The sequence below is a fragment of the Protopterus annectens genome, chromosome 2.part0, assembly GCF_019279795.1.
Source record: "Protopterus annectens isolate FY-2018-M chromosome 2.part0, PAN1.0, whole genome shotgun sequence".
Classification (NCBI taxonomy): Eukaryota; Metazoa; Chordata; order Ceratodontiformes; family Protopteridae; genus Protopterus; species Protopterus annectens.
This window is the reverse complement of record NC_056728.1, coordinates 1178258568-1178273436: the sequence shown is the minus strand read 5'-3', so window position 1 is coordinate 1178273436 and position 14869 is coordinate 1178258568. Positions and strand designations below refer to the sequence as shown.

At 35.9% G+C, this 14869-nt stretch overlaps 1 protein-coding gene across 1 annotated transcript in view; it reads left to right on the top strand.

Annotated features, from left to right (window-relative positions):
• GRID2 (glutamate ionotropic receptor delta type subunit 2) overlaps nt 1-14869 on the top strand; it is a 4699489-nt gene that overhangs the window by 3257406 nt on the left and 1427214 nt on the right. The window contains exon 10 of the mRNA XM_044061387.1: nt 6420-6617. Within this exon, the coding sequence (XP_043917322.1) occupies nt 6420-6617 (198 nt within the window). The remainder of the gene's footprint in view (nt 1-6419; nt 6618-14869) is intronic.

The following is a 14869-nucleotide window of genomic DNA, read 5'->3' as shown; positions in this document are numbered from 1 at the left end:
GCCTGCATTTCATCAGCTACACATTGCATAAGTGGACATGTAACTATGAAGTCTGATTAATGTTTTTTATAATTATCTGTCTGCATTACTTACAAAGGTACTGTTCAGTTGGGGGTGGTGGAGCAAAGCTGCATTTGTGTTATTGCACAAATGAAGGATTTATGTTGCTATTGTTACTCTCCTTTTATTGCATCCAGCCTACTGTCACATATTAAGGTCAATTCTGTACAAATCTCACACATTTTACTTTTTACTCTGTCTGTGTAGACTTTTCTGTGGCTGTATTCCAAAAGTTTTGGAATGCACTGGGAAAACCAACATGGATTCTATACAATTGCTTTATAGCTTGTTGAATAGCTCCAAAATGTTACCTTCATTGATTAGCATGCAATTCAGCTGCTTATGCAGCAATTAGCATGCCACAGTATTTATCTTGTTTCCACGGGGGTGTGAGGAGCTACACAGTGCTTAATGAATGTAAAAGTTTCCGTGCCCATGTGCACATCACTCCACAATGTGCACACAGTGGAAACCCACCCTGTAAGCTTTATTGAATCCCACTGTCCATCTTTTCAAGGCATTTTCTCATTCACTTCAGTGTGACTTGTTAAGGTGGGTAATGTGAATACAAGAAAGCATAGTGAAGCTACGGGCACATATACATGTTTGTGTGTAGAGGTTTGAAGGCAGCTGAGTGTATATGTCTGTTTTTATAACCTCTGCACTCACTCACTCGGGCACGTGCACACACGGGTGCATGGTGTGTGTGTGTGTGTGTGTGTGTGTGTGTGTGTGTGTGTGTGTGTGTGTGTGTGTGTGTGTGTGTGTGTGTCCATGTGTGCCTATGCATGTGCATGTGTGTGTGGGGCAGTGTGTAAGAAAATATGTAGGGATTTATTTGATGTGAATGGATGTGTGTGTCTGTTTGTGTCTGTGTGTGTATGCATGCCTGAATGAATGTATTCTACCTTGGTACATTGACTGAACACTTCAGTGTTCAATTCGGGGACATGGTAAAGAGTCTATAATGATGTATTTCTCAGTGTGGCGCTACCTTACCACTGAATCAGAGATTCTCTCCTTTGTACTAATTGCTTAACTGACATTAGACAGTTGGGGTAGACAGAATCTCTATGAATCTTCCTCCTGGATTTTAAAAACTGTAGAGCTTAAATGTTTGCTGTTAGCATTTTCAGATTGCCCTTATTGAATATTATCTGTGTAGAAATATAACCTTTTCTGCTACTCTTCTTAACACATTTCATGAATGAACTATCCCTCCTGCCTCCAGATCATCAGTGTTTCAAACCAACTGCTCTAAAATATACAAATGTGAAATGATTTTCTCTTTACCCATTTTTGAGTCTGGTAGACTTGTAAAAATACATTATCTCTTTGCTTTAAAACTTTGTTACTAATGATCATAAATATTTAAAATTAAAGATAACAGCTTTAGTTTCCTCCCACATCCCAAAGACATGCTGTAGGTGGATTGGCCACTCTAAATTGGCCCTAGGTGTGAGTGCGTATGTGTGTGTGCCTTCTGTGGAAGGTTGGCGGCAACTCGACACCGTAAAACTCCACTGCCAATCATGATCGGACAGGTGATCTGCTGTGGCGACCCTTAACCGGGAAAAGCCAAAAGAAGAAGAAGAAAGATAACAGTTTTAATCTATAATATATCGAATGCATGACAACATGAATTTTAAAATTAAACACATTTAAGTATATCTAGTAATATCAGTAGTTTATAAATGCATTGTTTAGAGCACATTACACTGACATAGTTAGAAGTACTGTTATGTCAGAGAAAGTATGGTGAATTCTTTGTTTGAAATAACTTATGACTACTATTCTACAAAAAAATGTAATAAATATACTGGTTGCCAGTAGAAGAAGAATTATTAATGTTATTCTGTTATTAGCATTCAAAATTGAAGTCACTACTTTGTGCCCGTCTCAGGATTTGCATTCTAAAGATGGCTGACTGAAAGAAATGCAGAACAGGCCATTAAAGTCCTTGAACAATTATTGAAGAGGATGTTATGAGTTCAATGACTCCAGTGATGGCACTCAATTTTGTGGAATTTATTATTTTTATTATGGTCAGTGCAGTAAAGAAGTAAAATACATACCTTACTTGCACCTCTCCTGAGATCTGCCTTCTTTAGCGAGAAAAAAAAATAGATGGTTCCCTAAGAAAAAGTCAGAGATGGTTTTAGAAGTGTTTAAAACAAGTGCTGCTTGAATAATAGTATAGGGAGTTGTGAACAGAACTCCCACAAACCGTTTTAAATAAAACATATTTATTATTTCCATTATAGGTGCAACACGTCAGCAGTAAAACTTTCACTGTATCTAGTCTTGTAAAGATGTTTGACAATATAGGAAAAAGTCAAAGTAGGCTTTTAAAACATAGGTTCATAGGGATATACTAAGCTAACAACCTCTATGGCTTTTATAAGCCTAGGCATGCAACCCAAATATGACCCACAAATTTGATTTATACAGGTGCTTATTTACTTACATTCATACTCACAAATAAAAGCAAGCACATGGGAGTGAGCATATGAACTATAGGAAGGCACACAATACATTTAACAGTGTGACAGGTATGTCTGAAGAGTGTCTGGGGAAGTGTATCCCATGTACTGAAAGAAAAATAAAATTAGAAAGCAAAATATTAATTTGTATTAAACTCTGGAGTACTCCATATTTTGTACAAAACTGACTTACATTTCTATTAAACTTTATTAGTCTGAGCTTTGATATATAGTAATTCTGCAGAGTTCAGTAATAGGTGTAAAATAAAGCTTATAATTATTTAACCCATTAGTTTCAGAAAATTTAAGTGAAATACTATTCAGTTTGAATAATCGTTGTAGTATTTGCTAAAGCATTAACAGGAGGATTAGTTTTAAATTATTGATATATGTTTTATTAATATGAATAATTTTAGGACAGGGCTATTGAATATTACAGGATCGATTATTGGCACCCGAGTACTTGGTACTCAGATATGACTATCACTCTCTTGCAACTGGGCACTTGGGTGTCTTGTAGCCACTTCTGCATGAACTCAGCTACACACTCAGTTGATGTTCTACAGCTGTGGGAGAGAGTGGAACTGTTGCATATATCACCCAAACACAACAGCCAGGTTCGGACAAAGTAGGCATGTCAGTTGTGAGGAGGGAGGAGAAGAGGGTAGGAGTGCAGGTTAGGGTTTCATACCTCTGTGAACTTCAGTTTCCTAACTATTGACAATTGGGGCAACTTGGAATAAATATGGCTAGGCTTGTAAGGGCTCTAGGGCCATTAGCTTAGTAACTTTCTTTGAACCTATGAACCTATGCAGTGACTGGGAAAGGAATTTAGGTTTAGGGAGCAGGAGAGAAGTTCTGGAGTAGGGAGTGATCATAGACTTTAGGTTTGGAGAACAGGAAGAGAGTTTTAGGTTCAGGGAGAAGGAGGAAAGTTTAGGGCTTGAAAGGGAGGTACTATGTTTAGGGTTATGGACTGGGTGGGAGGTTTAGAATTAGGCTTGGAGTTCTGGTAGGGCTATAGGGTGCAGTAGGGTCTGGTTGGAGGAAGGTGAGGTAATTCACTAGAATCAGGATAGTGTGAGTAAGGGCACTTGCCAATTCCAATGGCAGTGAGCAAATGTGTTACAAGCTATTAGCATGTGATGTCTTGTTATAGATCCAATATTATATATACTGTTACTGTAAAATAACTGTGTATCAGTTCTGTTTGAGTGGTTAAACTGTAGCATTTACTGTTGCAAAAAGATTTCATCAGCAGCAGCTAGCAAATAGCATCCCATCTCTCTACCTGTATTAAAACATCATCAGTAAGTTCATAAAAGTAAATTTAAGTAAAAAATGCTTTCAGTTATTCAATGAAAAGTTACCATATATGTACAAAAATCCAGTTTTGGATGAAAACTGTCTATTTAGTAAAACAAAACGTGGCTTTGTTAGTCTCAGTTAAAAGAAAACCATGCAGGCACTACCGCTTAATGCTACAGTATCAGTAGCCTGCATTACAAATGAATTAGTTCCCTGTGTATGCAGAGAGATGTGTTCATGTTCACTTGCTTACAGAGGACACCTCTGCTTTCTATTATGTGTGAATGCATATGCCAAGCTAAAAGTCAAACATGAAGTTGTTTAATAAGGTTAAAATGCATGTTTCTAAATGACTTCACTATACAATATCAAAACTCACTGTTCCCCAAAGTTGGCCACTTCTGGTCAAATTTACCTATTCCAGTTTCTACATTATGGATAGAATGCCATGCTTTGGGGTAAAACATGATACCTCAATGGGCCATCATTTCTAAGTACACTCACACTGTAACACTTAGCAAATGTTTAAATGTTGCTAAAACAAGGCTGAGTAGTTCAAATCTGTAATAAAAATGTCAGGTCAGACTATGCTGCATGGGAAGAATGGGCGTACTCTGTCTTGAGGAGGGGTGGGGTCCAGTAGATTCCTGTATAAGGGCAGTAGCTCCACCTCTTGCAATGCAAAAGTTATTGTCAGATGAGGAAGTTAAGGCTGCTTTCACAACTGTAGACTGGCCTACTTCCTAATATCTGACTAAAACATCCAGTGGGTTCATTATGTTAGGCTCGCTGCCTGTACTGGATAGGGAACAAATGAGATTTAGGGCTCTTACCCTATGCAGGGAACAAATGGCCCTTGCCTGTCTTATCCGAAGGAACAAATGGACCAAATGGGGCCAGTAGAGGAGACATTCTACAGGAGATACATATGAAAGGGTAATAAGGTGGATAAGGTGAAAAAATACCCTTATGACTGCCTTTGGGTAATTAGAGCCATGAAAAATTATGACAAGTTGTGGGCTTTAAAAATTATCAGACTGGGGAAGGGAAAGAAAATATGAATGAAACTGATATGATAAACGCGGTTAAATACATTTGCCAATTAATATGCAGACCTTGCTGATGTTAGAACTACTGTGCAACATAGAGACATACTAGACAAAGAGACAGGTCAATTAAAGGTATGTCAAGTTTTTGTTTTAACCTATTAACTACTGAGCCTGAAAAATCTTGTTATCAAGTTCCAAGATAACTTGGTTTTAATGGATCTAACATATTACAGTTTTGAAAAAAATAGTGTCCTGGACACTTGTCAGGTAATTATTTTTTACTACATTAACTGCACTAGTGTAGTAATCACCCTCAGCTTCCCATTAATATGAATGGAAAAACAAATCTGACAGTGAGAGACCATGCTGCTTGTTAGCATGATGTCTCACATGATACCATGCTGTTTTCTAGCATGATGTCTCACATCCTCTCTCTACATACATAGTAGCAGTTCCTGGTTCGCCAAACAATGTCCTATTACAGTGCATCTATATATTCTAAAGGAAGTAGTCAGGTGTTTACAGTTACCCAATGTCTCCTCTCATCAGGTTTGTGGTCATTTCTATGTGGAGTGCTGAAGTGTGTAAAGGGGAAGCTAGGTGTAAGTCCTATGATCCTGCCAGGAGCAATCATAGGTTTGAATCTTGAATAAATCAACTTCTCTGGCAGTGAAAGTAGTTTTCATAACAATTCTTTTTCTGATGTTTTACAATATGGACACCAGCTGTATTGCTTATATAACAGCAGTAGCAGCAGTAGTAATTATATGACTTGTTTTTCTGATTGTTAACAATGTGTTTCAGGTCAAAATACAGGACTAAAGATCCCTGGCAGCTTAGCAGGGGTCTGATTGTCACTTGTATGGACAAAGAGGCTGTATTCATGTGTTGCGGTGAGAAAATATCAGTTACCGGACTGCCACTGTGTGTACCAGCATGCATCCTATGCATCTTTATGCTATTTTTTTAATAACCAAACGTGGTTAAAAAAAACAGCTGAAGGGGAGAGAAGTTAAGGTTCTGGATGAATGTTTGGTGCATGACAGCATGTGTAAAGGAGAAAGGAAAGGAAACAAGAATATCAAATCATTAAAGTGCCACAGTAGTGAGTTAGTGAGTAAGAGAAACATTTGTTTGCAAGAGGCATTTTACTGTTTTAGTTACAGTAAAATAATTAAAAAAGAAATCGGATTCATTTGCATTTGATGTATTATTATCAGTTAAAACAATTTCTGTGAAGCTTTCACATCTTATACTTTTTGTTACATTCTTTGACTGCTTATATGTAGTTAAATAACCATTTCAAAATCCACAACTAATAATCTGCTTTATAATGAAATCTAAAAGCAATAGTTCATTGCGTTCATTACTTTTTGGGTAAGAGTTGTGTAAAGCATGATACCTCATTTATCACTTTTAGCCTCAGCATGAACATTGATGACTATAAATCTGATAAACTTGAGCATAGGATGGTACAACTATATGATATTTGTATTTGTCTTACTTTTTTTTCCTTTAGGAGGAGCCATTTGTAATGGTATCAGAAAATGTCCTTGGAAAACCGAAGAAATATCGTGGATTCTCAATCGATGTTTTGGATGCCTTGTCTAACTATTTGGGATTTAAATATGAGATATATACCGCACCAGATCATAAGTATGGAAACCTTCAGTCAGACGGAACGTGGAATGGGATGGTTGGAGAGCTGGTATTCAAGGTATTCAACCCGCAGTTCGCTTCAAACATAAAATGTTCCATTGCAATGTCATGAGTGACAACTAAGCATATATAAACTATTTTATTTCTTTTACAATTAATTGTCTAGAAACACCATACTTTATTTTAGTTTAGTTTAGTTTTTGCCCACTGTTTATGTCATATCTCTCAACCTTCCATATTAAAAATGTGGAACACTACTTACCACAATGTAGATCAATTTGGTAAAATGGAGAACACTTACCAGCAGTTTACTTACAAATTCAACAATGAAGCTTACATGATGATTAAAATATGTTAGCTTATACTTATATAATGTTTTTTTGACTACTTAATATGATTCAATATTATTTACCATGGATATCAGTTAAAAAAATCCTTACACTGAATGTAACAATCCATTTTGATGTGGAATAATGAGGAACATAGACTTTATAAGACTCAAAATGGAGAATGTTCCTCATTATGAGGTATATTACATAAGTATCGTAATTGCACTCTTATTGTATACAATGTCACTACCTGCTACTACTGTAAGAATTGTCTTGTAGAAACATTGTTATACAAGATTATTGGTCTTGTCTCTCACTTGACCAGTTTATTCTGTTCTAGTCTTTTTACCGTTATGAATGTTTGTTACTATTTTTTTCTTAATTGCATTATACAATTTTCTTTTTACTAACAAAATAGTTTACTAACAATGGAGCTTTTCTCCCCGGGCCTCCGCTGAAAACAAATGTAAAATAAAATAAATATTTCAGAGGTATGGTTTACATGCTGCAAGTGATAAAGTTTAGCTGTTGCTTACTGATTATCACAGTTTCAGTGATGTCATAAACAGACAGGAGTAGAAAAGTAAAGATTCACCGCCTCTGTTTTCTTTATCTACACATTTACTATTGTAATGAACCTTCCTCAGAAGTTAACAAAACAAAGCTGGTGATGTAGGTCTGTTCAAAGAATAACTTAGTTACATTGTTCCAGAACTAAAAATGGACATTTATTTAATGTGATTGATGTAAATCAGCTAAGAACTATATTCATATCAACAGTTATTTAGTTTCTAGTAAGAAAACCAGAGTTAAGCTAATCATGAAAAATCAGTTCTATATATTTTTTAAAGACTGCACTGAGTTGAAATAATAGAATCATTTTAATATCATTATTGAAAATATTACCTACCTATCATTTGCATTCGTGTTTAGCTGACTTGCTGTATTCACCGTGTTTATGACACTCAACATATAGGTGATCTGATCAGGCTACTAATATGTGGCACACCAAAACAGTCTTATGATGCCCCCAGTCTGGTAATCCTACCTAACATATAAAAAATGCCATGTCCTGTCCTGCCACATGTACCTGTTCCAATAATACAATCAAAGACCACCTTGAGAATTTGATGGCATTTGGAGAATGTATTTAGATGAAACTGTTCAAATGTTTTATACAATAAATTTGTCTTATTTTACAAATGGATAGCATTTAGAGGAAAATGTTCAAATGTTTTATACAATAAATTTGACTTATTTTACAAATGGGTCTGGGTGATTTTCCACCACTTTTTTTGGGTTATAGAAGCCTTTGTGTCAGATTCTGCAGATCTTCACTGGTTAAGTAGCTTATTTTATCTCATATCATGTATTATGAATATTGCCAAGTTTTCACATTCAGCAGCAGTTGTTATCCAATAAAACTGCTCTTCAACAAAGATATTTTTTTGGGTTTAATATCAGAATGTTGAAATGAGATTCCCGCGGATGGAAAACTCGAAATACAGATGTTTGAATTTCCATCTGACTGAGCATCTCTTCACTGGGCATTTGCTAATATAAACTCAAAGAATCGTACAGAGATCCCGGTACAGTGCGGTTTGGGAAATTCATCCCTTTCCTCACTGTAGTGCAATCTCCAAGTTGGAATATATAGTTAGCTGAGGGCATGAGGGGTGTTGTTCAACATTTTGATTTTCAGTTTTTGTATTCGGGGTTTCGAACTGAAATTATTTTTCCATTCGAAATTTTGATAGTAAACCATTTTCTTGGCCACAGATGCATAGAAAAAGTGGTAATGACAATCTGTTAATGACTATTAAACTAAAGTAAAATGTTGAGACTGAAGGAGATGTATTAGTAATCTGAACCTCAACACCATACAGTAAAACAATGGTTTGCAAGAAGGCTGCATACAGTAAAAGTACAATGTAAAAGGTAAATATGTCTCTCAAACAAACTAATGGGTCAACATTACTTTGATAATTTTAACAGTAGATTGTCTTACATTTGTTCATAACAAATTATTGTAATATTGATAATTGATAAAACATCATTAATATAATCTGATTAGAAACAACAGCATAGTTAAGGTACTCAGTGGTTTGCTACATCAAATAGTTACTCCCTGTAATACTGTTATCCTTGCACAGACCTTTAGCCTTTTCTGCAGTGCTCACCTTTATAAAGTTGAAAATTTTTAGCCATCTAGATGAAAGAAGTTAAGTTTTTATGTGGTTTGCCTATGCTTACATGATGCATTTTGCATCTAGGAATGCTATGCCAATGGATACACTGGGTAATTCATATATAGATTATATATAATACATATGTATATATATATATAAGTGTATCTGTGGGCAGATTTGCCAATAAAATAGTTGAACTTTCCTGCTGTTATATTTTTCTTCATTTTTCGAGTGCTGGAACGATTGTGGATTTTATATATATATATATATATATATATATATATATATATATATATATAATATTTAAAGTCCTAGATTGCAGAGTCTTAGAGAAACCTCTCTATATCAAGGAGCAGTGATTTCAGAATAAGTGCATAGAAATTGGAAGGTTGTGGGTGTCACATCTGTTCCATGATGGGAGTGCTTCAAAAATGCTTAATAGGTGTAGTAGAGTTAAATAATATGCTGCTTCTTATTTGAATCACAGTTTACGTTTAGAAATATTGTGTCTCTGAGTATTTGGTCTGACACTTCTAACAGATACCAAAAGCATGGTCTAGTAATCATTCTTTGCTGAATATAACACGTAACACAGGAATTCAATGTGCTAGTCAAACAGCACATTCCAACCATTGATCCTAGGTTAATAAGAAGGAATCATCCATTACTTCTGTAAATATCTAATTCTGTGATCAATATTTCAAGCTTCTTATGTTCATGAACTTCTAAGACATCTATGGTGGAAATGCAGACTATATCTTTGTGTGTGTGTGTGTGTGTGTGTGTGTGTGTGTGTGTGTGTGTGTGTGTGTGTGTGTGTGTGTGTGTGTGTGTGTGTGTCTGTGTGTGTGTGTCTGTGTGTGTGAGTGTGTGAGTACTTCGTGCATCATGACGATAAGATGTCCACGGAAGTGTGCTGGTATGCATGGCCCTCACAATCGCATATATAACAAAGACATAACAACAATTATCCAATGATATATGGGGTACTGTGGTTAATGCGTACTCCCTGGCAGCAGTCAGACATTGCACTAGCATCCTTCATCTCCTCAGGAGCCCAGGATATAGGTTGGCTAGAGCATAAATCTGTGTGACCCAGTGATTGAGGAGAGGAGTTAGTGAAAGGTGATGGCTGGCATGAAGTAGAAAAAAAATAATATGATTATTTAAACTTATTACTGCTTTACACAATAGCACATTCATTAGAACCTACTAGATTATTATGCCCACCTTTCCAAAGCTAATTTAAATACATTTGTGCAGTATAAGCCTGTTTTATTTCAATTCCTCAGGCAACAGTGAAAATTTCAATTATTTTTAAAAGAGGTTCTTATTTAAGACCCCCTAAAAGACACATATCACTAATATGGGCTTTGAAAATTTGTCCCCATTTAAAGTAGCAGATTCATTTCTTAGTCACACCCACTTCAGAGAGGAGAATTCCAAACTATATGCTATGATTTACAAAGACCTATACATGATATTTCACAATGAGATCATATCACACCAGTCACCCTTTTATGCCAAATGCCTGTCGGCTGTCTTCTTGGATCAGTCAGTTCAGCACCAGCTTTTTACCCTAAAACTATTAGGCTGGAGGACTTATTTGAGTTATCTTAGATATTCACTGACATTTGAGATACTTAACAAGGAGGACATTTTCTTTAAGAAAAGTGATCAGCTTTTTACTTCTTTAAAAAAAAAATAAAGATGAGTTGTATACTACAAGGTAAGTATCATCAAAGTGATTGGCCCATAATATTGCCTTTCATTAGGATAAGCACAGCGAAACACTTCAAGATCTCTTACAGCTTAATTGTAATCAGCTATACTTAGTTCTGCAGCTTTCATTTGGAATGTTTGCACTCAGCGTGCACTGGATACAGACATATTATTCACTGCCCACACCTTCATTGAGCACTACAGGCTAGAAGCTCAGCTTAGGAAGGAGGTCAGGATTTGTCATGAGTGTTCTGCAGGAGATTCTCCACCTACCTTCTGCCCAGGGTGTACCTATGTTCTTGACATTGTGCACAAATTTCAGTTGAGTAGTGCTACAGTAACTCTTCATAGAGTAAGATAGCAACATTGTAAGAGATACTAACTGTAAGAGATATTCATTTCAACAGAAGATTTTGTAGGAGACATCATAAGAACAATAAAGTTTCCCTACATCCAGTCCCTCTGGTTAGGTATTACATTACTTTAAGTGTCTTTTTCTTCATATAGTATTCATATTATGACAGAAAATAAAGACTTTGATAATATCACCAGTACTCTAAACCTGTCATCAAAGCTTATCACCATTAAAGGAAAACTCCACCTTCAGACTAATATATATATATATATATATATATATATATATGTATATATATATATATATATATATATATATATATATATATATATATATATATATATATATATATATATATATATATATATATAGATATAGATACTGTTACCTATGAAAAGATCGAATGGCTGAAATATCGAGCACCATATGGTTGAGACCATATGGTCGATATTTCAGAACATCGATCTTTCCAAGTTATTAAAAAAACAAAAAAACAAATAACTACTGCAGGGGAGAAAGCCCCCCTGTGCCCCCCACACACCCCCTGCTTAAATATACCAACTCTGAGATTGCGCTACACTAACAATACAGAGCGGTACAGGAAGCTTTCCTATTCCCTGCTGTAGTGCGATCTCGGAGTTGGTATATTTAAGTAGGGGGCATGGAGGTGCAGCCCCCCACATGGGTGGTGCAAGGGAGCTTGCCCCCCTGCAGTAACATCTTCTAGTTATTTGTTTTTTTGTTTTTTTTAATAATTTGGAAAAATCGATCTTCTGAAATATCAATCATATGGTCTTGACCATATAGTGTTCGATATTTCAGCTGGTCGATCTTTACATAGGAAACTATATACATATATATATATATATATATATATATATATATATATATATATATATGTGTGTGTGTTCACTCTATCTTAACGGGTCTATATTAGAACATCAAAGTTTCAGAACTTCGAATGTTCTAATATCGACCCCTATTCAGCAAATGCTGAAAATAGCGAAGCTGCAGAAAACCAAATTTTTTCCTAGGGAAAGAATTTGGTTGTCCATTTCTGTCACTTTAATATTTTCAGCGCTGTGGTGGAACGTTACGGGTCAGGTAAGTGTGCGATTGTGTGGACATGAGGGTTAGGGCGGGGTAGGTGAGTTAGGGTTAGGGCGCAGGTGAGGTCAGTGTGTGATAGTGATGGACCTTAGGGTTAGGGTTTGGGTTAAGGTAAGTAGATAGTTAGTGGTGTATGTACAGTTTAGTGTAGAGTTAGATGTAAGATTTTAGGTGTGTGTGAATTCCTGTTTGTTTGGTGTGCTTGTGTTGTGAGTTTGTGTTTCAGAACAGCGTATTTTGTCCCTAGGAAAAAAAATTGCTGTTCTGAATGTTCGATGTTGTCAGCGTTAGCTGAATAGGGGTCGATATTAGAAGACTTAAAATTCTGAACTTCGATGTTCTAATATAAACCCTATTTTAACACATCAAAATCACTCTAACTACTTCTTATAGAATTTTAATATGCTTTCTGCAAAATGGCTGTCAATGGGGCTTAACATATCCTTGTGATCATTTTTCTTAAAGACTTTCTCTTTCCCATAATCCATTTCAGTTCTGCTTTATGTGAGTCATGCTAGACATAAGGAGTTAATGGTGTATTCCCATCCCATTAATATATAATGGGATTGGTGTCAGTGACTATCATCTTATATACTGTCTGTAAAGGGACTGCTTCTTTTACTTCTTAAATGGATCCTTTCATGTGTGCCTCAGAGCCTGGTTTACAGTATAATAATGAGTTCTACATCTGCAACCAAAAAGTAGCTAAATTACAGGCCTTTGGTCAATGTATCTTTTTTTGTCCAACATGAATTGACAGTCCCCTCCCCAATGCCTTTACAAGAATTACAAGAACATTTTTTTTTACTTTTCTTTAAATGTAACAGACATATTTGATACCACATTTAAGCCATCTTAAAATGTAAAATAGTTTAAACATCAAACATTTAAAGTTTAAAGCTTAGCATATCAATTCTGTGATGTTGCTCATCTAAATTTGTCAGTAGAGGTAATAACTGTCTTTAAACCACTGACTGATCTAATTGCTCTGTCTTGCTATGAAAAGCGTGGCTGCATTATAAACAGCTGTGAATCATTGTAAATTTTCTTCCCCTATGCATTAAAGGCAGTGAAAAACAGTTTTGCACCTCTGTCTTTTTTTACAATAACTGCTGAGTTCCTGACATCAGCAGCATTAATTACCCATACATGATTGTCAGCAGTACCTCTCTACAAATTTCTCTGTCTGTGGTATGTCATGCAGGCATAGGCAAATTCCTCTGCAAATTATGTAAGAAATTAAGATTAAAAAAGGAGGTGGTCTTTCCCCTTCCTTTGATTCCAAGGCAGGGAAATACACATTTTATAAGGCAGAAGCCGGTTTCTGGTACCAACACAATACTGGAATCCTATTGTACAGAGAAAAGCAACCTAAGAGATGAGATAAACTGTAGGAGAAAGTGGAGTTTTCCTTTAAGTCATTCTGATCTATCTCATACCAAATTTCTCCACAGTCTACAAATTAATATCTGTTATACATTTCTTTATAGACCTTGAAAAGAATTAACAAGAAAAAAACTCAGTAGATACTGCTGAGTCATATGATCATCAGATTTGTCCTATTAGATTCTATCATTGATGTTTTCTTTGTTAAAAAACCTTGGTACTTGTCTTTAGGTCATGTCTGTTGCTCTATTGTATGTAATAGTATTGTTCTTATGACAGTTTTGGTTCTTTTTTATTGCGAGATGTTATCATTCCTCAGGCAATTGTATATCTGGCTTATGAAGTGTTAACAGCTATCATCATGTGTTGAATGATGAAATTTATAGTAAGCCTTCTTGAATATTTATTTTTATGAAACCAATGATAAATTATTTAGATAAATTGTTACTAAGATGTAGTTTTGAGAGATTTGAAAGTTATGTATGTGGTTGTTTGCAATGGTATTTCTATGGTCGCTTCAACTTATCATCATTCTTTTTACAAGTGACTCATGATTGATTATTAGTTCTAAGCTCATAATATGATTGGTTATCTATAGAACAGCTGCAACTGGCTTATGCCTCTAAAGGAGAGACCAATACTGAGCTCCTTTTATGTAATCCATTCTCGTAAGCCATAGTGATAAGTTCATAGGTTCATAGGTAGGTACTAGGCTATTGGCCCGAGGGCCTATGTAAGCCTAGCCAACAAGGTTCCCTGACTTACGCCACCCAAGAAAGTTATTTTCCTGTGCCAATGTTGAGCAAACACACAGAAGTGATCCCCTGGGTGTATTTCCTATTTCCCATCTACTCATCAAGATTTTTCTTGAAGAGTGCTAATGAAGAACTTTGTTTGACATAGATGGGTAGCCTGTTCCAGAGTATGGGAAGTCTCTGGGACAGGAATCTATCCCTCCAGCATGTCCTGTTTATTGTGATGACAAGGTTTAGGTCCCTAGAGCGTGTAGCTCAGAGGGATTGGGATTTCTTTAGGTGTAGCATGTCCAACAGCTCTGGTTTTGACATAGCTTTATATGTTAGGCAGAGATCACCTCGGAGTAGGTGATATGCTATGGAGTAAAGCTGGAGTTTTTTGAGACGGTCAGTAGATGGCATCGGTTTGAGGCCAGTAATCCTCTTTGTGAGGTACTTCTGTGGCCTTTCCAGCTGCTGCAGAT